Source organism: Odocoileus virginianus, chromosome 1, assembly GCF_023699985.2.
Source record: "Odocoileus virginianus isolate 20LAN1187 ecotype Illinois chromosome 1, Ovbor_1.2, whole genome shotgun sequence".
NCBI classification, from domain to species: Eukaryota; Metazoa; Chordata; class Mammalia; order Artiodactyla; family Cervidae; genus Odocoileus; species Odocoileus virginianus.
In genome coordinates this window covers 74,684,592-74,711,017 of record NC_069674.1, presented here as the reverse complement: position 1 = coordinate 74,711,017, position 26,426 = coordinate 74,684,592, and the positions used below count along the sequence as shown (strand labels likewise).

Genomic DNA, 26,426 nt, shown 5'->3' with positions numbered 1-26,426 from the left:
TTTGAAACAGGAAAGGAAAAAGCAGAGTATGCCTATATGTTGATACCAGTATTCAACACCAACTCCTTATTAGTTCTTTAGCTAAGCTTGCTGCAAATAATTCAGAAAAGCAGTCATAGGTAATCCCATTTATATATGCAGAAATATGTAGTGGACAATGATTATTGAAGTGGAGTGGTTAGAGTTGCAGATGGACCTGAAGAGGCAGACAAAGAGAAAGCAGCCACAGTGTATCTGATACACTGAACATCAACCAGAAACGCTGAACTGACAGTTGAAACACATCTGCAACAAACTCCAGCTGTAAATATGGTCAGTGTGTAGTTCAGATGTTGATAATGGGTTAAGGTAGACAGATTATTGCATGTGTAAAATTCCAAATGCAAATATCCAGCATGTTCACAAGAACAAATTTTCATGGATAACCAGTTTTCCTTATTACTACACCTTTTTTTCCCCTGAAATTATACTTCTTTTCCTGAAAACTGTAAGTTGTAAAGATTGTTCTCTTTCTTCACATTATTTTCAGCACAAATCCATTTTAAGATGCTATAGATTCCTAACTTAGTTTAACTCCTTTGCACATGCTATTCATTTTCAAACTTCAGTTTTGAACAACTGTAGTCTAATAGAGATTAAGCATACTTTAGAATGAAAATGTGCCACTTTACCAAATAATACAGATTTTCTATGGAACAGAGAATTAAGATCCATCCATGTGTACGATTACACTTTGCCTTGGTCAAACAAGTCACATGCTTAATACGTTTTCAAAAATGCCACTCCCGACTCAGCACATGCACATTCACACAGAAACATATACACATCCAAATCCATTCTTCATGTAAAATGACTATGTCTCATGTATTAAAGGAAGTATATTTTCTATTGGGTATTTTTTTTTCTTTTTTTTCCATTTATTTTTAATTAGTTGGAGGCTAATTACAACATTGCAGTGGTTTTTGTCATACATTGAAATGAATTAGCCATGGATTTACATGTATCTATTGGGTATTTTTTATGTATTTTACTAATGTTTGAGTATGAGTTGTTGTTCCTTTTATAAATAATATATAGAATTTAGAAAAAACATGGTGAGAAATGATAGAATTTAGAATATGCATGTATTTACCTATAGACACGTAAGTCAAAATCATTTTCCTGATACCTACGTACAATGGGATACATTTCTGTATGAAAATTTAAAAGTGAATCGTTGATTGGTTATGCAGTTCTGCCATGAGGTAGATATGTAATTTTCATACACTTCTTTTGAGGAGTTTCTACTTTACAGCATCCAGTCCTACTTAGTTTAAGAAGTAAAGTTTCCTTTGTATTTCTCTTAGACTAGGATGTCCACAGATATCCTAATGCAAAGAGAGTAGACCTTTTTTTCCCACTTATTTTTATTAGAGTAGACATTTAAGTATCTGAAGAGAATGTCTCAGATCGTACATTTCCATACATTGGGAGGTTACTTTTTCCTTCCCAATTAAATGCAAGGACATTACATCAATATGTTTTGAGTATCTTTAGATTTTCAAAATATCATTCTGAATTGGTGGTAACTCAGTGTGAGGTTTTCAGGATTTAGCCTGGCAGCTAACATGAGTGAACTAAATTATTCTGGATCTTATTATCCAAGTGAACTAGTTACCAACAGTTTATGCTATAAACCTGTGTGTAAAACACAGAGAAGAATGTGGTCTATCTTCCTTTCTATGGGGAGCCTTTTTAGGAGGACTAGTGGTGTCAACCAGTAGTGAGCCCCTGCTGAGGAAAGCAGGGTTTCCTATCAACATGTCATCTAATGAAAAGGAAAGATCCTTCATAATCTAGATTTTAAGTCCTGCAACTCTAAAGCATGGCCAAGTATCTTTTTATTTCCTTTTCCCCCAACTGGCTCAAAATTAGCTAAGGAAAAATCTTGATAAGGTAGAATTTAGAAATAATGTTTCAGAAGGAAATAGAGATTCATAAAGAGATAAAAATTCAGATAGAATAATCAGATAGAAAACTAGAGTAAATGTTTTGTGACACAACAAGAATTGGATAAAGCACAGGATTTTGAGGACAGCATGTTTTAATGTTTGAAACCAGTCTTTCTGAGGTGACTATGAAAGCAAGAAATACTGCAACAAATAACTATGGATGCACATTATATACTTGATGATCTCCCACATGATAATATGTGCGTTATCATTTACACCTCTTAGTGCTAACGCAGCATTCTGAAGTTTCCAAGCATAAGTTGTATGCAACTGAGTAGAAAGATGAAAATTAGCTCAGATTTCCAGAAGAGCTGGTTTTTCCTGGTGGCTCAGCTTGTAAAGAATCCACCTGCAATGCAGGAGACCTGAGTTTGATCCCTGGGTTGGGAAGATCCCATGGAGAAATAAAAATACTGGATCGTACCGAAGCCACATCTGCAGAAACTGAAATCCATTCCCTTGTGAACATGTTCAATTTTAAAAGGTGCTTTTATTGTTGTTCAAAGTTTGGATTTTAATGGCATTTTAATAATCCTTTGAAATGTGCTACTGCTCAGTGCAAAAAAAAAAAAAAAGTGAGTGATACCAGTTCTTCAACTATAAGGTGTATTTTGCAAAAATAAGACATATTATATCTTCATTTTGTAGGTCGATATTAATAATGGTCCTGATGTAACTGGTGCATAAAGACTCATTTGCTTCCTGGAAAGGAAAAGAAAAGTAAGTACTTACCAGAAAGCCATGGAAAAATGAAACAGGTAATGTTTAAATTCTGTATACTGAAGGTGTCATTTTTTCTAGTAATTAGCCCAATTTTTCAAGCTGGAGAGAAAAATTCCGTGATGTACTTCATGGATAAAGCAATTATTTTCCCATTCCAGGGAACATGGAAGGTTCCTTTCCAGCTCTTAAGAGCTGCACACAATCAGATAAGGCGGGTCACTCATTAAGTCCACTCTGCATGAGCGTTTCCACTCCTTGCTGTCTCTTCAGAGCATCCTCCGTTTAGTGTGTATGTACTACTGCTTTAGAATAGACTGTTGGCTTATTCTGTTTGTGATCCATTGAGTAAAACCACACCTTCACTCTGCCATCTTTGCTCTATTCCCTCTAGTACATCTATCTCCTTATTTTTCAATTCTCTATAAATCTTCCAAAAGGCATAATTATTGTGATATTCAAAACTGAGCCTTGTTTAAGAAAATCTATTATCTGTGATTCTTCTAAATCTAGTAAATAAATTAATCTACATAGAAAAATTTTCTTCTCTATCTGTAAAGAAAAAAATATGTTATTGTGTAAAGAGCAGTAATTTTTCCTTGTTACAATCAGATGTTAAGGGAAACCAGTATATTAATACATGTTGAGAAAGGAACTCTGGGAAGTTTTCAGCCTTCCTTCATATAGCCAGGTACAGACCATGATAACTGATGTTCAGGGCTAAGCACTGATGTAATTGCTCATGTAATTTCAATAGAGAACAATATAGAAAAAAATTGGCCACTATTGCACTATATTTTGAAAAGCATGTTTTTCCACTTGAACAAACTTTTATTATGTTTTAATTTTTCAGTGGATGATGTTTTTGTTTATTATATAAATTTTCTGGGTTACTTTGTTTAATCATAACTCATTTGTTATTAGACTGATGACAGGTCTTAAAGGTGATGCAATATATCCTTTATGTGTTATGATGTGAGTGTATTAGTTTAGCATTTTGAATACATTCTTATCAAATGGATTGTAGGCAGAATTGTTCCATCTTCTTACTACTTCAGTAAGTAGTGACAGAAATCAGAAGAAAGATTGAGGTGCCTTCTTAGGCTCAAACTCAAAATCTCAATCCCCCAAAAAAATATTGGTCCAAATTTTCCACTTCATTTTTTTTTGACATTCACTTTGACTGATATCACACTTTGAAAATGGAAAGTTTTGCTCTGTTTAAATTTCTGACTTTCTGAAATGACTCCATAATTTACAATGGATGCTAATGAATCCTTGCTTATTGGAAACTCATAAAATATTATTAGGGAATAGCTGTGATAATTTGTGTAAAATAGTTACCATGACTTTGGCACATACTAAAAGCTCAGTAATTATCAGTAGCAGCTACAGAATTTCTACATAAGACAGCTTAAAATCCACAGTTGGATTGGAAGCATATAGCAAGAAGACTTGTTTTAAGTTATAGTTTTTTATAGCAAGTATATTGCTTTAACTTTGATTGTATATATTTTTTGATGTTCCTGGAAAGATGGCAGATAGAAACTATGGGTCATACCTATGCCATGTACGATTATTAAAGAAAGGTTTAGGGAAGATACATTCAGGCATTTATTCCTCTATGTACAAGAGGGCATGTGCAGTAGTATCTAACACACAGAAGCTTAAAACACCTCTACAGTTTTTGCCAAAACTCAAATCTGTCTGTATTTATCTGATTTTTCTTGTAAACTCTGAGTAACTTAATTTTACTGTGTCAAACATTGTTTGTCTTTTGTTTACTTGTACTGTTATATTCAATTTAAGCTCATGTATTGTAATCATTCATTAGGGCTTCCACATTACATATTTGTGTTGCACATTGTGATTTTGGATAGCATGTATATATGCAACAATCCTGTTTATATTAATATGCTATTTTCATTTTAAAGTGGCATATTTTATCTTATTTTATCTCTATCATTTATTGAGTTTTCATTTCTCATTAATTTTTAGCTTATTTACTTTTCCTTTTTATTTTCTTTTCCATTATAAATACCAGTCTCCCCAAATATCTACCATTTTCAATTTTACATAAATTTCCTTAGTTATCTGTTAATTAGCTGTAATTTTAATATAATCAACTAGCTAGAAATAAGAAAAAGTACATATATAGCTTTTGTGCAGTATTCTTTGTCACACATCGTGTGACAATTTCCTATTTTAGCCCATTCCCCCCAGATTCATTGATGTTTTAATTTTCATTAAGCATCAAAACTTCAAGAATGTATCAGAAATGATAGTTGGCCAGATATGTGCAATAATATTTACAACCTAACTTGTAACCCATTTTTGATGAAATAGCGAGTAATATATAAATGAATGTTACTAAAGCCATATATATATTGTTATATATTTTACTTACTTATTTTGCAGTCTTCAATCTACATGCACAGTATGATATTGTAAAAGTGATAAACATCACTGCACCAACACTCATTAAGATCATTTCTACCAGGCCAAGGAGGTTTATTTTTCCAGTCACTTGATTTCTGAACTTTTCTGCCTTCTCATCACCAATAGTGGCAGTCTGCAATCAAGATAACTATTAGCATTATTTCATTTCATTAGCTTATTAACAAGTTACTCAAAACTCTCCACTTTTATATCAGTCCTTTTTCAAAATACTGTGTTAGTTATCTATAAGACAAGCCAATGAAAGTCCTTTGCATATCAAAGAAGGCAATAAATGTCAAGATTGAATATTTAGAAAGAGAAATACAATTTTCCTCCCTTGAACTTGTTATATGCACTGACTTTATTGATCTATACAACAGTCTCATGGAAATATCTTTGTTTTCCAAAGGATGTTTGCTAGTGACAGAGGGAAATGGCAAAGGTCAACAATTTCTTTCCTCTAAAGATTTCTGCAGTGCTTTTCCTAATTCTGTGATTAATGGACTCCATGATTTGTACTAAAAATATCTTGTCAGGCACTTGGATAGACTGCTGACTATCTACTCTTACTTGGTCATTATAAGCTTGACTTGCTTTTATTAGCACCGCAGGATTCACAGTGAGTTCTTGGAGTTGCATATATCTGTGCCTCTTTCCTAGCACAAGCAGTATACAAGAAAAATGTTTTCTAGTCATATTATGAAAATAATATAAAATTATAGGAAGTACTTCATTTTTCCAGAAATAAAAGCACTGGAAATTAATGTAAACCTTGATATTTCTGTGTAGCCTGGTTCCTGAAAATATTTATATTTAATAATATATAAACTCTCTCATATAAGTCATGGAAGCATATACAACTTCAAATTCTATACATGTATATTCTGTTTTCAAACATTGAAAGCTTTTTCTATGTAGGAAGTTTATCATTTTTGGTGACTAATAGATAAAAATACTAACCTCATTAAGCCAAAGAATAGGCACCAAATAGTTGTGCTTCAGACCCTTTAATGCTCTGTAATAAACATTGAAAATAATTATGAAAATATATACTAATATAATAAAAATATTTAATACAAATGTTAGTAACTGCTAGTGTAAATAAGTGTTCAGAAATTTCTGAACATTTTTAAAAATTCTAAAAAATTGCATTCTAAAAAATTACAAATTACTAAGTTTCTTGACTTTTTGTTCCCTGTAATGAATCATTTAAATTTTAATATGTCTGTTTCTCAGATATCTTTCATTCTTATAAATCTTTCTAATACAGGTTTCTAACTAGATTGACTTTTTGTAAGTGTATATTTTCCCTTTTGACAATTTATACCCAGTAAACTTGAATTGTAAAAACAATTGTTATGGAAATATTTGGACAGCTAGCAAGATGAGCAGTGTCACCAAATACTAATTCCAGAATATGTATAAATGCCATTTCAATATGTACTAGATATAATTCTAAATTACAGATAAAAATTATAAGCATTTAGTAATGATTTCATGATACTAAGCCAAGGAGAAGTTTTAATTTTATACTATTTCCATTTAATTTCATACATGTACTCACTTTCTGACAAGAAAATTCTAAAAATTGAATGAACCTGTTTGAGACTCACACAATATTTTTTGCTGGCTTAACTAGTATGTTGATCTGCAGCCGTTGTGCAAATTGTAAAGTGAATCCAGTTATCTAAAAAAAGAGAAACTAAAATAATCACCAACTTCTTTTAAGTAATTCATTTATAATATGCAAAACTTTGTTACAGAAACTAAGGTGAAACTGTAGTACTTAAAACTTATGAAATTAATTAATTAAGGGAACATATTAAATATTATGTACATAAACGTTTATAATTGCATTTTATGTATATATGCATGAGTATATATACACACATGTGTATATATGCACGCACGCACACACACACACACACACACAATTTCTTTGCCCAGAGTACTGTCAAGGTTTTAGTTAGATTCGTGATATTTATCTGAGTTGGTTTTGGGAAATTAACAATAGTAGTGAAATCTAGAACTCATATAGTCAGTTTAAATCCTGAACTATATATGGTCTAAAATATATTCAGTCAGAACCCATGTATCATCAGTATAATTACAGCATTACTTCTAGTATTATTTAAAATGAAATGTGGCTATTAAAATTCTGGCATACCATTTAACTTTTGAAAAGGAGAGTATTTGAAATAAATTAAAAATTGAAACTGTTACAGTATAGGAAACTTAATAGATTTTTCTTAATGCTAAGTATAACATATCTTGCTTTAAATGCACATATACCCAAGAAATCTTTTGGTTCCTTGTAATCTGCAGTGCCCTTCATATAAGTAATATTCACAGTTAAGTATAAAATGAGCATGAAATTGTAATTTATACTAAATTGTTTTAATTCAGTTAGAATCATATCTATCATTTCTATTCATGCATTATGAACAATTAAAAATGCTTATAAAACTTTATATGTTGCAAAACTAAAATAGAATTACTTTGGCATTTCATAAGCAACAATAGGAAAACAACCAACATTATTTTCCTTGAAGCAAAAGTTAAGTAAATATACACATGTCACTCTATGTAGAATAGATAACCAATAAGAGCCTACTATATACCACAGGGAATTACACTCAGTATTTTTTAATAAGGGAAAAGAATCTGAAATATATATCTATATATATATATGTAATATATATATATAAGTATATATACATATATGTATAAATATGACTAAACCACTTTGCTATACACCTGCAATTATATGGCATTGTAAATCAACTATAATTCACTAAAAAATCAATTTATCTAGATTGTGATGTAATAAATATGATCAATAAATGTGATTAACAGAAAGAAGAGAATTTAATTTTTCTTTCAGTAAAATGTAATAAACCAATCAGATCAATAATATATTTGCTTACAGGTTCAACATCTAAGTATGTGCTATGTTCCTCTTCATTTGGACTTAAGCCTTCAATAGGTTCTGCAATTTCAGGACTTGCATGTAGAAAATGAGGACGTGAAATGTACACAGGTTTTCCTGAAAACAGTGTTCAAGAAACATTTGGGATAAGTTGTTTTCCTCATTTCACATAGCACTCAGAAAAGATTTCCTTGAAAATAAAGCTTTTTAACTTAAAAAGAAAAAGAGAAAAAAACACAGAGTTGCTTTGAATAGAAATTGAGGGATAAGAGTGAGGGAAAAGTATCACATCTGATCACTTTTGATCAAAAATAAAACATAAACTTCTGTTGTTCATCCCTTAAGTGTTTATTTTCAATATATAAAGCTTAGCTACTGAACACAAAGTTATTAATACAACCATATACCTTCATGTTTCAGACAGTAGTATGTCTTTGAGAATTTATTTAAGAGGCTTTCTTTATTATCACCTACTCGCTTTTCTTTTATTCTCACCTACTCCGACATGAAGAAGGTGAGCAAAATGAGAGAGACTCCCAATTTATTGATTGAATAAACTTTTGTTTCAGAGACATCTTGAAATATGCTTACTTTTATTTACCATTTCCTAGGGTAAATAAAGTTAGAAAAATGTCAGATAAATTAGGATGCTCAGAGTATTCTGGGAATTATTTTAATTTTGCTCTATATCTGAAAGGAGCAGAGATTCTGCACAGAAAAGGAAACCATCAAAAATGAAAGGCTGCCTATGGAATGGGAGAAAATATTTGCAAAACACATGATTAACATCCAAAATACACAAGGAATTCACACAACTGAAAAAATAACACAATTAAAAAATGAGCATAGGACCTAAAGAGACATTTTCCAAAGTAGTTCAGGGAAGTATCAGTGTGGTTTTATCTAAACAAAGTTTTGCAACATGGAAACAACTGGGACCTTGAAAGTGGGACAAAATTAAAAGAAAAAAAAAAACCCTACTATTATACTTACTTTCTGCCCTTACTCCTTTCTCACTTTAGATTTCTGGTAGAAAAGGAATCCTGAGTGAAGTTTACATTTTAAAGAATATTGCAGATTAGGCCATGAATTGTGACATGAGAACTTTTGCATACCTTCTTTGCATTTGCTAATATCTAGCACACCATATAAGGTGCAATCCTTGGAGATAATTTTTTCTGTGCAGAAACAATGGTTGTCTGGATTTTGAAGTGGAGATGCAAAAACCCTGGATGGAAGAACAAATCTATACACAGGGATTCCTTTTAGATTAATTTCGGCTCCAAACACAGCATAAAATGACCTAAACACAGATAAGAAAGAGCTTCATTTGGGGAACCTCAACTTCATTCTGGAGATTCTTCTTTTTTTTTTTTTCCTTATTTTAAAATTTATATTATTGCTTTAAATTAGAAAAACTGGATATAATCTTGTTAGAATTCTTGCTTAATTCCCTAGAAAAAAAGTTCTTGTGATCCTCTGTCCATGGAATTCTTTCAGGCAAGAATACTGTGGTGGGTAGCCCTTCCTTTCTCCAGGGCATCTTCCCACCCCAGGGATCAAACCCAAGTCTCCTGCATCGCAGGCAGATTCGTCACTGTCTGAGCCACAGGGAAGCCCATTGTAAGACACACCAGGGCTCACTACCTGAGTATGAACTATTTTTACCTTTGTTTTCAGACTCTCCTGAGAATAATTGTTGTTTCAGAATTACTATGGAGTAGTTATATTGAAGGTATTTTCAGAGCTAGTTTCTAATATTTATGTGACTGGGCTTCCCTTGTGGCTCAGATGGTAAAAAGTCTGCCTGCAGTGCAGGAGACCTGGGTTTGATCCCTGGGTGGGGAAGATCCCCTGGAGGAAGAAATGGTGATCTACTCCAGTTTTCTTGCCTGAAGAATTCCCTGGACAGAGGGCGACAATCCATGAGGTTGCAAAAAAGTTTCACATTCTTTTTCAGATTCTTTTCCATTATAGGTTATTACAAGATATTGAGTATCGTTGCCTGTGGTTTACACTAGGACCTTGTTGTTTATTTTATATAGAATAGTATGTCTATGTTAACTCCAGACTCCTAGTTTATCCCTCTTCCACTTTCACCTTTGGCAACTGTCAGTTGATTTTAAATGTTTGTGAAACTATTTCCGTTTTGTAAATGAGTTTATTTGTACCATTTTTTAAGATTCCACATATAAGTGAAATAATATTTGTCTTTCTCTGACTTACTTCACTTACTATGGTAATCTGTAGATTCATCCATGTTCTTGTAAATGGCATTGTTTCATTCTTTTTATGACTTGAGTAATGATCCATTGTATATATATACCAGGTCTTCTTTATCCATTCATCTGTTAATAGGCATTTAGGTTGCTTGCATATCTCGCCTGTTATAAATAGTGCTGCTAAGAAATTGGGGTGCATATACCTTTTCTAATTAGAGTTTTTGTCTTTCTGGGTATATGTTCAGGAGTAAGATTGCTGGCAACTCTATTTTTTTTTTTTTTTTCAGGAACCTCCATTCTGTTTTCCGTGATTGCTGCACCAGTTAACAGTCTCATCAACAGTATAGAAGGGTTCCTTTTCCTCCACATCCTCTCCAGAATTTATTATTTATAGATGCTTTGATGATGGTCATTCTGACTGGTGTGAAGTGATACCTCACTGCAGTTTTGATTTGCATTTCTCCGATAATTAGCAATGTAGAATATTTTTTTCACATGCCTGTTAGTCATCTGTATGTCTTCTTTGGAGAAATGTCTATTTAGGTCTTCGGCCCATTTTTTGATTGGGTGGTGGTTGTTTTGATATTGAGCTGTGTCAGCTGTTTGTATCTCTTGGAGACTAAGCCCTTTTGAGTTTGTTTCTGAATAATTTTTCCCAGTCTGTAAGTCCTTTTTAGATTTTGTTTATGGTTTCCTTTGCTATGCAAAAGCTTGTGAGTTTTATTAGGTCCTATCTGTTTGTTTTTGCTTTTACTTCTATTGCCCTGGGACAGTAACCTGAGAAAACATTGCTACTATTTATGTCTGAGAATATTTTGCCTCGGTCCTTTTCTAGGAGTTTTACAGTGTTGTTTCTTATATTTAGGTTTTTAGGCCATTTTGCATTTATTTTTGTGTATATTGTGTGTGTGTGTGTGTTCTAGATAAGTTAGTTTGTTTCAGATTTTTCTTATTTTTGAGGAAGATCTGTATTGCTATAAACATCCCTCTTATGACTGCAGTTGCTGCGTCTCATAGATTTTGTTTGGTTATATTTTCATTGTCATTAGTCTCAAGGTATTTCTAATTTCCTCTTTGATTTTGTCATAGATTTTTTTTTCTTTTTTTATTAGCATATTGTTTAGTCTCCATGTAATCATTTTTTCTCATTTCTCTTTTTGTGGTTGATTTCTAGTTTTATGCCATTGTGGTCATAAAAGATACTTAAAGTAATTTCTAAGCATCTTAGAAATTGTTACATTTGTTTGGGCTTATTATATGTCTTAGTATGTGGTCTAACTTTAGAATGTTCCATGTGCACTTGAAAGGAATACACAGTAGTCTGGTTATCTTAGGATGTAATGTTCTAAAAATATCAATTAAGTCTAATTGCACTGTTGTGTCATTTAGTATCTCTGTTGCCTTATTGATTTTCTGTAAGATCAGTCTGTTTCTTGATGTCTATAAGGATGCTGTGAACACACTGAGAATGAGGCTGCTCTGGTGGAGCCATGCCCTACCTTTTACTAGTTTAGCAAAAGAAAGAGAATGCCTTGCTTAGAAATGAAAAAGTAGAAAATGATTTGCATTATGCAAAATATTCTTCTACAACTTTCAATTTTTTAAAAAGCTTAATAACATATTATGAATTCTATATTTATTTTTTAATACATCAAGAAAAACTTCCTAGAGAATGTATTTTATTTTTCTCCAATACTATGATTATTAAATATGAACTGGGTCTGTGTTTTGTAATTTGTTGAAGGAATTCTGACTTACAGAACTATATCAGTGACTTTGTCTTACCTGCAAATGTCAGAGGAAAAGAATTGTAGTACCCGATTCTTCTCAATGAAAGGTGGAAATGTGGCTCCGTCTATTTAGAAATCAAGCCAATTGCAAGGGATTAGGTGGAGTATGTGTCCTAGAAAAATCTAGAAATCTTGATTTCAGCTTGGTTAAGAGAAATATAATGCAAACTGTACATATAACATTGATATTCTCCAGTAGTCACATTTTAAAAATAAAGCAAGTATCAGGTATATTTTATCTCACCCACCATATCCAAAATATAATTTTAACTTGTAATCAACATAATAATTAACAAAACTCCAGATCTAATATTTACTTACAGCCTATCTCCATTTGTAATGGCTGCTTAAGTGTGAATATGGCTAGTAGCTACCATATTCAGCAAGTCTGTATACTATACACATTCACTGGTATCCATTCATATTAACTTTTCCTACTCCTTAAAAATAAAGTTTAAAATGTGTACAATGGCAAAACCGCATGTTGCTAAAACTGTGAATGTGTTTATTTTTTGAAATCCCCACCATATATGTAGAGTAGCACTTTTCTTACCTTGAGGTTCATTTGGAACCCCTGTTTGGTAAATGTTGTTCTTACTTTAGTGATTCATTCATCTGCCCTAACAGCAGATTAATATTTTTAAGTCATGTATTGAATTCTCTCACTAAATAGAATTTCCTGAATGTGGTTGAGGAAAGCACACATGAAACTAAAAAGGACATTTGCTGAGTTTATTGTATCTCTGCTGTGGTTTTGAGGACTTCCCAGGTGGCTCAGTGGTAAAGAATCTGTCTGCCAACTAAGATATGTGAATCCAATCCCTAAGTCAGGAAGACCCCGTGGAGAAGGAAATGGTAACCCACTCCTGGGAAATCCCATGGACAGAGGAGCCTGGCAGGCTACAGTTCATAGGATTGCAAAGAGTTGGACACAACTTAGCAAGTGAACACTATAGTTATAATCCATGGCATACAGTGGATATAAGAAGAAATAGCTAGATAATTCCTCCATTTATTCCACAAATGCATATCAGCAAAATGAGCCACCACTGAATGTGTTTGTTCAAAACAGCAGAACCAATCCTTCAGTTATGAATACATGCTCTTTTTTGGCACCTGTGCTAACCTTGTGATCTTATTTCATTACCCTTACACTCTTATGATAAGTGAAATACAACAGATGATCACAGTGAATTAGATCATGGTATTGAGAGAATGAAATATTGAAAATTAGCTTAAATTCCCAAGATTGTTCCTGAATGGGCATTGTCTATGACTGCCTTCCTAACACCTTAGTCATAAAAGGAAAGAATGCATTGAAAATCTTTTAAAAAATCATATGAAATATCATTGAAGATTATGTCATAGAGACCAGCAGTTACAGGTGGGTCATGATCATAAGATGACTGATGTTAGCCCGGCTCTCTTTCTTTAATACATGTAAATCAGATGTAAATCAATATAATCAGTTTATGTCTCTTTAAGTTTGTTAAAGAAGGTCGAGGAAGTACTTTAAAATCATGATTAAAACTCCTTAGAGCCTTTTCATTTGTCTCTTTTCCTAGTGCTATAACCAAGAATCTCTTTCACAGGGTTTCATCAAAGACCCTGGCCTGTACAATCAACCTTTGCTACTAGTTTATTTTACTGCTATTTTCTTCTTACTTTTTAACTTTGTGCCTGGTGCTCATGTATTTATGTTATTATCATTAATAAGTCCTCTACCTCCTTTTTAAAAAAATGTCTTTGTTTCTTAGTTTTGGACAAAAAATGTTTTAATATTTTTTTTTAAATCCATGAAGACCCCTTTGCTATTTAAGAGAAGCACAGTATATTTCAACTTCCCAGGTGGCTCAGTGGTAAAGAATCTGCCTGCAATCCAGGAGATACAGGTTTGATCCCTGGGTCAGGAAGATACCCTGGAGAAGGAAATGGCAACCCACTCCAGTATTCTAGCCTGGGAAATCCCATAGACTGAACCTGGTGGGCTACAGTCCATGGGGTCATAAGAGAGTCAGATAGAATTTAATGACTAAACAACAGTATATTTCTGTCTGTACCTGAGGGTACAGTATGAAGTTTGTGCTTATGAAATTATTAGAGTTAGTGGTATTGGTACACTTGACAATTTATTGGCAGAAAGAACTACTTAGAAAGGAATTCTTCATATACTTCCTGACTCAAAGTGCACTACAAAGCAAAGTTAATAATGGTTTGCTGTTTTTTTTTTATGAAAGTTAAAAATTAAGGAAAGTAGAAAATTAAGTAAACATGCAAAACTCATCAGCACATTTGGAAAAGTAAACATTTCCCATGTTTGCTTTTTATTCCCTACCTTCTATCTAATTTTGTATTTAACATTTTTCATCTTTATTATATTACTTTCCTATAAAGTATTGCCTAACTGACTTTATAAACATTATATTGTTCTTCGGGTCTTCCCTAATAGCTCAGTTGGTAAAGAATCCGCCTGCAATGCCGGAGACCCCCGTTCGATTCTTGGGTTGGGAGAATCCCCCAGAGAAGGGATAGGCTACCCACTGCAGTAGTCTTGGGCTTGCCTGGTGACTCAGCTGGCAAAGAATGTGCCTGCAATACGGGAGACCTGGGTTCAATCCCTGGGTTGGGAAGATCCCCTGGAGAAGGGAACAGCTACCCATTCCAGTATTCCGGCCTGGAGAATTCCATGGACTGTATAGTCCATGGGGTCACAAAGAGTCAGGCTTGACTGACTCTCACTTTCTACTTCTTAGCAACTGAAAGTTCACTTCATGGCATATGATTCACCTAGCTTTTTATAATTGTACTTCTTCAACTAGTAGGCATATATTTGCTTTACTTCAAGGAGAATAATAAACTGGATCTAACCATACTCTAATCTAAGTACATAGTACTTTTCCTAACTCTAATTCCGAATCTTCATTTTTGCATACATTTCTCATGGTCAGGGTACAGGTAACCTTATTTTTGTTGCCGTTGTCCTTTTCTCTGTCTTTCTGACCATCTTATTCAAAATAGAGCTCTGCTTGAAAGGTCACTGATTCTACTTCAGCTTGAAGGCTTTGGAGGCATAACTTACCTTTTGTAATTATGTTGAGATTTTAATTCTTTCCATTTTAAATGATTATCTATACAGTATTTACAAGAGGTGTAACCACTACTCTAAACTTCTCTAATGTTTTATTTCTGTGGTCAGGAAGGAGTTTATTACATGTGTACAAAGCAAATGTTTCCCCAGAATGAAGTAAAGGCTCATCCTTGATGGCTAATTTTGAGAAATTTCATCACATTACACATGCATTTACTAAGCCTACTGAAAAATAGAGACTGAATTACGTTGTAGGGATACAGAGATATGTAAACGCATAACCTCAACTCCCAGAACATTGTAGATATGGAAGTGGATTTTTGGGAGAAAGTGGTTGGTTTCACTGTGAGTATTACCACAAACCATATGCTCTTTTGGGCTTCCCTGGTGGCTAAAGAATCTGTAAAGACGGTAAAGAATCTGCCTGCGATGTAGGTGACTCGGATTCGATCCCTGAGTCAGGGAAATCCCCTGTAGAAGGGAATGGTTACCCATTCCAGTATTCTTGCCTGGACAGTTCTTTGGACAGAGGTTGCTGTCCATGGGGTTGCAAAGAGTTGGACCGGACTAAGTGACTAACACTTTCTTTTTCACTTTCATATACTCTTACCTGTACCATTAATCATGCCGCAATAACTTGGCCAATAGGAGAGATGCCTTAGGAATAAAAAGAAAAAAAGAAAATGATCATTTGAAGACCACCTTTCTCACACCACTTTTTCTATTATGATTCAGTAAGTCTGATAAAATAATAACTATTGATTAGCCTAGATGTGACAAATTTTAAGTTTAAGAAATGTTTTAAGCCATTTCGCCTATGTTTTGCTTGAAGTCTGCATCTTGTTGAGATAAAGGAAGTGCCTGAAACCACTAAGTGACCAGATTATAAAAGAAAAACTGCCAAATGTTGTTAATTAGAAACAACATGGAACAGAAACAGTTCTGCAAAAAGAAACTTGAGAAATATTTGTCCGAAATTTTGACCTTTCAGGAGAAAGTTCCCCACCTAGGGAGAAATGGATTATTTGATAGTATGTTTTATTCACACTGAATAGGATGAAGATATTAAATGGTTAACTGATATAAACTCAGTATGAAGGATAAGAAGGGAGTTTGGAGGAGGAAAGAAAGAGAAGCATATGTTGGATCAATAGAAATTAGAAACATGGATAATCAATTTATACGTTCCACTTCTTTTAACTCTTGTGTGTACTGGCATTTAAATAGGACAAAGTTTATTAATTTATACTCTGGTACCTACATAAATTTTATGTGTGTGTGTGTGTGTGTATATATATATATATATATTTATATATGGAAACAATGAAAACAATAGTGGTGATAGTTTCTCTGCACACTCAGACACTTTTTGGTGATGGAAAATGAGTTTTTCACACTCCTAACATATCATCCAGTAAGATACCAAGGCACGTTGTTGCTTCTTTTTTAAACAGAATAAGCTGCTCAGCCTGCCATGTTTAGTCTTGCCATAGTCAGTTAAATTAACTTGTCCTAATCTCAAACTCTTGTGAAATTCTTACTCTAATTAGGAGCACTTAGTAATTCTCCTCAAAACTTCTCTCTAATATTGAAATGGAAGCAATGCTCACTGTCCTCCATATGCAAACACCGATGTGATTCCCCTAAAATGAGCATTTAGAAGTGTTTCTTTTTTTCTCCATTAGACTTTTCTATTAAAAAAAAATGTGATTATGGTCTCTGTAGAAGAAAAAGGATTACATAAGTATTTAACTGTTTTATGCAATTTTTTAGATAAGAACTCAGTGTCACATAATGGTTAATCTATAAAAATATTTCATCTCTTTTGATTTTGATTACTTTATTCTTTGTCAGGAAATCACTGATCTAAAACTCATTTTAACTTTGAAAAGAAAATTCTGTCTCCCTTGATGTTTATTGAAGTTCTTCCTATTTTAGACATATGATGAATTAGGTGTACTCCAGATAAATAGGCAGGAGTTAGGGAAAAGTAGGAAATCATGGCTGTATGAACATCTCATTGTAGTACTGCTTCGCAGGAGGTGTGCTTTTTATTTTTCAAGTTTAATATGTCAGTTTTAGAACAGGAAATAATAATTCCATTTTGTGTTGATAAATATTTTAAAAAACTAAGTTATCAATAAAATCATTTCAAGAAAATTTTGAAAGGGAAAGTCATGAAAGCATTGGCATGGATTCATTAAGCTGCCATATTTATAGACATACTTTGTCATGTCCTGGGAATGAGCAGTTTTTATATTTCATGCTCAGTAAAAAATAAAACATCAGTAAGATATACTGGATGCTAAAATGATGAGTTGACATATTGAGTTTCTTCCTTTTCATTTGCAGTTATGTAATTTTAGGGTGTATGATAATACCAGTTATGCAGCAGAGATGGAAGTAGTCCCTTTAGATTTCTTTATGTAAGAAAACTTATTCATCAAGATCAATCCTCCAGTGGGGCTGATTCTCAGCAGCTATGCACTAGTGTGATGAGTTGTCACAACTAAAGGGTTAGTGCCTGATAGACCAGGAGTTTCTAGGACTGAGATACAGGCAGCTCTGTTCCATAGGTTCATGCCTGTGCCTTACCAGTTAGTAAATAAGTTTCTTGTCTGCCTTAGAGTAGCCTAGTCACACACACACACACAGACACACACACATTGCTTGAATACTTACTTTTTGCCTTTGTATGTGTCAATTCTGGCAACTTTGCTTATGTCGTCTTTTCCACTGAAAACTTTATAAACTCCATCTGCAGTGTTGTTGTACTGAAGAGATTCATACAAGAAAAAATTACTTCTAAAACAAGTCATGCTTTCCAAATTATAAAATATGTAATTGACTCACTTTTGCATTTCTCAGACACTGGTTGTTCACAACTATTTAATGTGATTTGAAATATATAAGCAAATAAATTTTTACAATTACTGATTTTTAGTATTTTTATAAAAACAAGATATAAAAGGTGCCTAGAAACAAGTGCTAGATGCTGAGCCAAAGGAAGAAAACATATCAGAAGCTGACATGATCCAACTCCACTACTCTTTGTTGTAATTAAGCCAGAAGGTCATTTTGATTACTAGTCCTGTTATATTGAGGTGAGAGGATAGGGAACAAATCCTATGAGACCATGTCATATTTCTAGAAATTTTCTCTATGTTATGATCTTTAAAAGTGGTTACTAAAGATTAGATGGGCTTCCCAGGTGGTACTAGTGGTAAAGAACCTGCCTGCCAATGCAGGAGATGTAAGGAGAGGCAGGTTTGATCCCTGGGTCAGGAAGATCCCCTGGAGAAGGGAATGGCAACCCACTCCAGTAGTCTTGTCTGGAGAATCCCATGAACAGAGGAGCCTGGTGGGCTACAGTCCATGGGTCACAGTCAAACATGACAGAAGTGACTTAGCACGCATGCAAGCACACAAAGATAAAATTGTTGTTGTTGTTCAGTCACCCAGTTGTGTCCAACCCTTTGTGACACCATGGACTACAGCACACCAGGCCTCCTTGTCACTCACTCATCTCCCGAAGTTTGCCCAAGTTCATGTCCATTGCATTGGTCATGCCATCCAGCCATCTCATCCTCTAATACCCTCTTCTCCACCTGCCCTCAACTGTTCCCAGCATCAGGGACTTTTCCAGTGAGTCAGCTGTTTGCATCAGATGACCAAAATATTGGAGTTTCAGCTTTAGCATCCATCCTTCTAAAGAGTATTCAGGGTTGATTTCCCTTAAGGTTGACTAGTTTGATCTCTTTGCTGTTCAAAGGACTTACAGGAGTCTTCTCCAGCACCATAGTTCAAAGGTATCAATTCTTCGGCATTCTGCCTTCTTTACAATCCAGCTCTCACAACTGTACATGACTACTGGGAAGATCATAGCCTTGACTATACAGACTCTCGTAGCAGAGTAATGTCTCTGCTTTTCTACACACTATGTTTGTCATAGCGTTCCTGCCAGGAAGCAATCACCTTCTGATTTCATGGTTGCAGTCACTGTCTGCCTTGATTTTAGAGTCCAAGAAGAGGAAATCTGTCACTACTTCCACTTTTCCCCCTTATATTGCCATGGAGGAATGGGGCTGGATGTCATGATCTTGTTTTTTTTTTTTTAATATTTAGTTTTAAGCCAGCTCTTTTACTCTTTCACCCTCATCGAAAGGGTCTTAGTTCCTCTTCACTTTCTGCCATTTAGAGTGGTATCATCCACATATCTAAGATTGTTGATATTTCTCCCTCCTATCTTGATTCCAGCTTGTGGAATCCAGCCTGGCATTTCTCATGATGTGCTCAGTGTATAGGTTAAACAAACAGGGTGACAGCAGACAGCCCCATCATACTCCTTTTTCGATCTTGAACTGGTTCATCAGTTGTTCTATACAGGGTTCTAACTGTGGCTTCTTGACCCCCATCCAGGTTTCTCAGGACAGGTAAGATGGTCTGGTATTGCCATCTGTTTAAGAATTTTCCACGGTTTATTGTGATCCACACAGTCAAAGGCTAGAGCACAGTCAGTGAAGCAGAAGATGTTTTTCTGGAATTCCCTAGCTTTCTCTAGGTTCCAGTGAATATTGGCCATTTGATCTCTGGTTCCCTTCCTTTTCTAAACCAGCTTGGGCATCTGGAAGTTCTTGGTTCACATAATGCTGAAGCCTAGCATGCAAGATTTCAAGCGTGACCTTACCAGCACGGGAGATGAGCGCTATCGTCTGACAGTTAGCATGTTCTTTAGTTAGCTCCTTCTTGGGAACTGGGATGAGGATTGACCTGTTCCAGCCCTTTGGCCACCGCTAGGTCTTCCAGATTTGCTGACATATTGAATGCAACACCTTGATGGCATCATCCTTTAGGGTTTTGAATAGTTCTGCTGGCATCCATCACATCCACTAGCTTTGTTAACATCAGTGCTTCCTAAGGCCCACTTGACTTAAAGATTGGATACACAGGATTAAAAATAGGATTAGCCAAGGAAAGAATTAAAAGTATTTGAGTTAAATACTAGTAACTGAATTTATTATCTCTTAATGCTTTCTTAATATATAACCTTGCATTTCTAAAAACTGTAGTAAAATAGCAACAATGAACTGGAGACTATAACTATTTTGTATAGTGACAAGGACCATCATAGTCAAAATTTCAATTCAGTAGTCAGATTAGCCCATTTGTAGCTCAAAACATTAAGGAACAACTAAGTTCATCACCAAATTCACATTTTTTTTCTTAATTTCCATACTGTCATTTCATCACTTCAGTAGATTACTAATCAGCAATTAATAATTCTATGAAAATATAACATTGCTGATGTATCAGGCTAATTGTGCTCAATTTTGGCTAAGTTTTAAATATTCATTTAAACAAATTTGTAAGAAGTCTAGAGGAGGAAGAATGACATGATGAATATATTCAACAGAAATAAAAATGCGGCATTACACTTGATTTTTTTAAGATGGGAAGTTGAAACTGAAAGATTGCTCAAAGCCTTGGAAGCTTACACTATAATTTTAGACAGCTGTATATTTATTGGAGTAGAAACTTGATTAAATGTAGGTTTCTTAATTTTAAATTTAATTGTTAAAAATTAACTTGTTTCATACAGATAAGTTAATTTTCCTGACTAGGAAAGCTAAATCCATGTGAATAGAGATTTTAAAAACTTACAGTTATGTATTCCCAGATCATAAATAGGGTTAACATACTAAATGATAAGATTATGAATTGCCAGTGCCATTATATTTATACAGTTAGAGTCTAGCAATATCGATGTTCAATTTGTTACTCACAGGATAAAACACACCAACTGTGGTAGGAATAGAGTATGGAACCGAACTCAAGAATGGATCCTTATAGCCCCACAATAGTTCTTTCAGAGTTCTCTTTTGAAACATAAAAGAGTTTGAGTTTTTGATAAATACATTGAGTATTATCTGAACAAATGTGCTTGGATAGAGATGGGGTGTAGCCTATAAAAAAAAAAAAAGCACTGTATAAGACACCAGTTACAGTATTTATTTTTTACAAGAGATGGATAAATAGTACATCTAAGTTTAATAAAACTTTTAATTGTATCTCTAAAATTACTGCCAAATCTTTGGAAGATTAAAAGTGTAATGTTTCTTTTACATTTCTGTCTTGGTGTGAGCCACAGGAAGAAGACTTTCAGTTAAATCCTACTTTTTAAAATGATACACTTTTTTTTTCTTTTTTTAAAATTTATTTTTATTAGTTGGAGGCTAATTACTTTACAATATTGTAGTGTCAAGTGTGAAACAGATCTCCAGCCCAGGTTGGATGCATGAGACAAGTGCTCAGGGCTGGTGCACTGGTAAAATGATACACTTTAAATGGTCTTCTCAATTCAGTTGATTACTCTATGACCTTGTCATATTTCCAAATGATTATAATTCAGAAAGTCATGAGAATACATTTTCATCAAAATTGCAAATGCTATCTGATGATCATTCTAATCATGAAATTAATTACAGAGGATTCTAAAGTATTACACAATCAATAATTTTGTTGTCTACTCACTGCCACAGCCAGGTTGAGAACAGTGAATGTGTCATTCTCTGTTCCAACTGATAGCGAGGGTTCAAAGATGGCACCTTTGGGCCGTAGGAAAGAGATTGTGTGGGTCTTAGAGTCTTGGGTTATAATATCCTTGGCTAGATAGCGGACTCTGAAAAACAGAAGTAAAAAAAGTTCAGAAAAAACATTGTCACAAATGCCATTCATTGATGCAGTAAATAATTTTTTTGAGTATGTAGATGCTCAGAAATTAGGCTAAACAAGTAAGTTAAAAAGATATATATACCAAATGCTGAGTCTTGCAAATTAGAGAAGGTCAGGGAGAGCTGTCTTAGTTGTGCATAGCAGGGAAGAAAGAATGTGTGTTATCATAGGAATTTACATAGATTTTGTGGGAAAACACAGAACAGGCACAAGGCCAGGCTAGTGGTGGTTATGGTGGGGATAACGGACAGGATACGACTCCACACAAGTAGGCTGAGGGACAAACAGAAGTGTAGTTAAGCAAAATAGTGTTAAAAATAGCATGTATGAGAATTAAGAACATGATGTAATTTTGCATATGCAGATGTTTCAATATATTTGGTTTACAGAGTCAGAGTAAGGAGAGTGGTGGAAATAAAATTAACTAAAGTAAACAAGATCTCAAACATAAAAGGTTGTACCTCATACTCAAATGTTTAGTTTTTTATCCTGAGGTTCAGGAGGAGACAGTAGAGAAGTTGAAGGAAGGGACAGTAAGAGCACATTTCCTTATTAGATAGTCTGTTCACTATGAACAGACTTTCCTGTACCGACTTTTTCATAATTTCCAGCACTTTAATGAAAATTAAAGATGCCTAATGGAATATAATTTCCACTTTACAGGTCAGTTTCCCTCCATCCCTTCCTCATATTGTGTATACTTATTTGTTCTGAGCTCCTGGTCTCACATCCCTAGGCAAAGTACTAACCAGTTTTTTAGGAATGTGGTGAAGGGTTATTATGGAAACAAAATCTTTTGCAATTACAAGGTGTTTACTGAGATGAAATAAGGTATACATTGCACTATCCTATATTTGATTGTCTATTATTTGAGGTTAAAATAGGTATCTATTATTATCTAAGATAAAGACTGAAAAAAAAATCATGGGAAAGAAATGTTTAAAATACAACAAATAAAAAAATCACACATTTCAATCAGGTATAATAAAAATGTAAAATTCATGTAGGGTAGGTATTATGAGTGTTTTTTATCCCCAGCCGCAGTGCCTGGTACTTGATAAGTTTTCAACAAAAACTTTTTGAACAAATAATTAATGTTTCACATTATCTCAAAAAAGAATTCAGAAAAGATAGAAATATATTTTATGTTAATATAATTTCTTCAAGGTTTTATCATTTACTTTTCTCTGAGTCCTGCAGACATGCAAAGAATATAAAAATCTGAAACAGCATCCAGGACAATCTATTATCAGTCAATTACTGTTTTCTCTTAGATAGTTGTATTTTAAACTTAGATTATCTATTATTAACATTTAAAGTTAAAGTGCTCTAATTTTCAGGAATATTTATGTGTTTATAATAATTGACACTAAAACAACTGTGACCAAATTCTAATTTTACTTAGTTGTACTTACAACACTGTACCAGTATATGGCACTCACTAAGAGAAAAATCCTTTAAACTGAGGCCTGTGTTTAGAATGTACTTTTAGAAAGAGAACATAATCGCTCAATTTTTGGTTTAAAAATTAGAATACAGGGAATTCCCTGAAAGTCCTTTGGTTAGCACTTAGCAATTCTACTGCAGGGGAGCAAAGGTTTGATCCCTGGTCAGGGAACTAAAATCCTAATCCTTGGCTAAGTTTAGACTCTTTTCTTACTTTCATAGTTAGAAAAGTCATAGTCTTGTAATTTAGATAGGAGAAAATGTACACAGAAATGTTAGAATTACCAGTTCCTAGGTCTGTGTGAACATAGTAAATTATTTCACAGCTCTTGGAATGAGTTTTTTAAATTTACAGGATGAAACTTTCTGGCAAATTCTTTCCCAGTAGTGCTGATACCTAAGATTCTTTTCAAAAGTGTGTTAACTGTTAAGGCATGCAAAATAAAGGTACAGCTTAGTCAGTCTCAGTACTGGACAAAATGAGACTACTAACTGAATAAAAGTACCTTTAAGACCTGGAAAATAGTTTGAATAGAAATCCTTAGCAAGTATTGTAGTTATGTAAAATCAGTTTAATGCTGTGATTCTCAAATTTGAGTATGTATTGAAATCCCCAGAATTTTTGTCAAACTCATTACTAGGCTCAAAACCAAGTATATCTGATACATTTGGTCTAAGGTGAGGCCTGAGAATTTGCATTTCTATCTAGTTCCCAGATGATGTTGATATTGCTGGTCCAGAAACCACATTTTGAGAACCACTTATATAACTTACATTTTAAGTTTTAGGATTTTAAAATACTCTGGTTTTTTAATTTTCAATAGTTTTTTTAAATTTAGCTTGCATATTTTAGAGCTGTTTTTTAATTTTCTATTTTATTTTTTAATATTTATTTTATATAGGAGTATAATTGATTAACAATGTGCTAGTTTCAGTTTTACAGCAGTGATTCAGTTATATATGTACACACGCTCACACACACATATATATAATATATACACGTCTATACGTATCTATTCTTTTTTCAAATTCCTTCCCCATGTAGGTTATTACATAATGTTGAGCCAAGTTACCTGTGCTATGTGGTAGGTCATTGTTTGTTATCTATTTTAAATATAGCAATGTGGATAGATTGGGAGTTTTAATTGACCTGCAGACACTGCTAGAGTTGAGAACAAAAGCCACAAGGGTAAAACACTAGTAACTTCTTAAATATAAATATGTTAATTGATGTGGGTAAATTCATAATAAAATCTGTATTTCTTATACTCATTAAATCCTTAGATTAGGATTTTATTAGTACATTGGCAGAAACAAATATTTCAGTGTATGTTAGTGGCAAGAAAGTAATAAATACATTTCAATACAGTGACATTTGTCAAGTGGAAGCTTTTTCAGAAATACATGTATTCAAGGAAAGAGTGCCACATATTCGGGGGACTCACCTGTACGTGTAAGGACCTCTTTGCTTAACTTTAATTTTGCTGCTGTTAACTGCCACTTCCTCTGGATTCTGCACATCAAATATCCAAAATTGTCTGTAAACGTTTGCACCTGCTTTGACCCAATTTTTAAAAGCAACTGTACCTTCTTCAAGGACAGATTCCTGTGAAAAAGAAAACAAGTTTGGGTTACTTCTTTGCAGGCAATAAGGGCACTTGTGGGAGTTGCAGACCTTTATCAGTCAGTGAAAGGACTAAGCTCAAACACCTTGCATATGAGAACCTCTGCGACCTGCCACATGAAACAGAAATGTTTTCAACACACTATGGTTGGCAGTCTCTTTTAGTCGATCTTTTACAAAGAATCAGTGTGTAATATTATACACATGTCTGATGATTGTAAGGCCAACCACTGGCAAGGTTTAGAGTGATCTTATTTCAATACTGCAATAGTTTGTAACAATTTATTAAGCAAATTTTATTAAACCTTTTCCAAAAAGTTCTTACCAGGTTGAACATTAACTTTTCTGCCCTCAGCAAGTTGAACCGAGGAGGCAAAACAGAACAGAGAGAAAAATCTAGTGTTACTGGAAGTATTTTCATTTTTCATGCCGTCACAATCGTTTTACATTGTGTACATTGGAGCTGCTACAGCAAGTGAGACCCTGTTATGTTTTACAACCAATTTTCCTTGAAAAATGCTCAATTGTATCTTGACATCTTATTTCTATAGTAAGCCCAAAATAAAGACAAAAATTTTTTTATTTTTTTAAGACAAAATTATGTATAGAAAAAGTATTATGGCTTGTTTAATAAATAAAGGTGTTGTGAGGATGTTGAAGATGAAATCAGTCCCAAAGAAGAATTAGATGTTACTTCCCATTTCAAGGAAGTACATGGACATATACATTATTATTTTCACATTGTAAGAACCTTAAAGACTAATAACAGTTGTTTGTCATGTAACCCCAAGGCACATATCTTATTAGATGTTCTTAATTAAAGGAACTTCTAAGTAGTTATAGAATTGAAAAAGAATTCTGATAGAATATACCTGGCAGGACAGAAAATTTATTCATTCTAATACTTATACATTTAGTATCAAAACACAGTATAAGCATATCATGTTTTTCTTCTAAAGGCTATAAATCATTTTGCCTTAATAGTTCATTTGTAGATTGTTTTTCAACTGGGAAAGTAGAAATACAAAACTGAAATGAATGCATTGAATTATCAGATGTTAGAGTTAGGGTCACCTAATCCCATCCATTTTTTTAGGGTTCTATAGAAAACATATGTCTGATTCAATGCTGTATGACAACTTAGTAGTAGATAATGGAGAATGCAAAGAATGGAGGAAAACAATAGAGTGGAAAAGGCTAGTGATGTCTTAAAGAAAACAAGAAATACCAAGGGAACATTTCATGCAATGATGGGCACAATAAAGGACAGATTTGGTATGGATCTAACAGAAGCAGAAGATATTAACAAGAAGTGGCAAGAATACACAGAAAAACTATTCAATAAAGATCTTAATGACCCAGATAACCACGATGATTATCTAGAGCCAGACATCCTGGAGTGCTAAATCAAGTGGGCCTTAAGAAACACCACTACGAAAAAAGCT

At 33.7% G+C, this 26,426-nt stretch overlaps 1 protein-coding gene across 4 annotated transcripts in view; it reads right to left on the bottom strand.

Moving 5' to 3' along the window:
- LOC110128571 (platelet glycoprotein 4-like) overlaps positions 1-26,426 on the bottom strand; it is a 49,984-nt gene that overhangs the window by 8,254 nt on the left and 15,304 nt on the right. For 3 of the 4 annotated variants that reach the window (XM_070469875.1, XM_070469895.1, XM_070469884.1), the window contains 12 exons: positions 24,803-24,963; positions 21,711-21,858; positions 20,963-21,142; positions 17,862-17,953; positions 15,790-15,836; positions 12,087-12,156; positions 9,195-9,382; positions 8,078-8,196; positions 6,764-6,837; positions 6,111-6,165; positions 5,119-5,283; positions 2,066-2,693 (listed from right to left, as the gene is read on the bottom strand). In XM_070469875.1, the coding sequence (XP_070325976.1) occupies positions 5,119-5,283; positions 6,111-6,165; positions 6,764-6,837; positions 8,078-8,196; positions 9,195-9,382; positions 12,087-12,156; positions 15,790-15,836; positions 17,862-17,953; positions 20,963-21,142; positions 21,711-21,858; positions 24,803-24,963 (1,299 nt within the window). In that variant the 3' untranslated portion in view covers positions 2,066-2,693. Of the gene's footprint in view, positions 1-2,065; positions 2,694-5,118; positions 5,284-6,110; positions 6,166-6,763; positions 6,838-8,077; positions 8,197-9,194; positions 9,383-12,086; positions 12,157-15,789; positions 15,837-17,861; positions 17,954-20,962; positions 21,143-21,710; positions 21,859-24,802; positions 24,964-26,426 lie in introns of those variants that run through there. The other variant, XM_070469882.1, reaches the window with a different exon arrangement.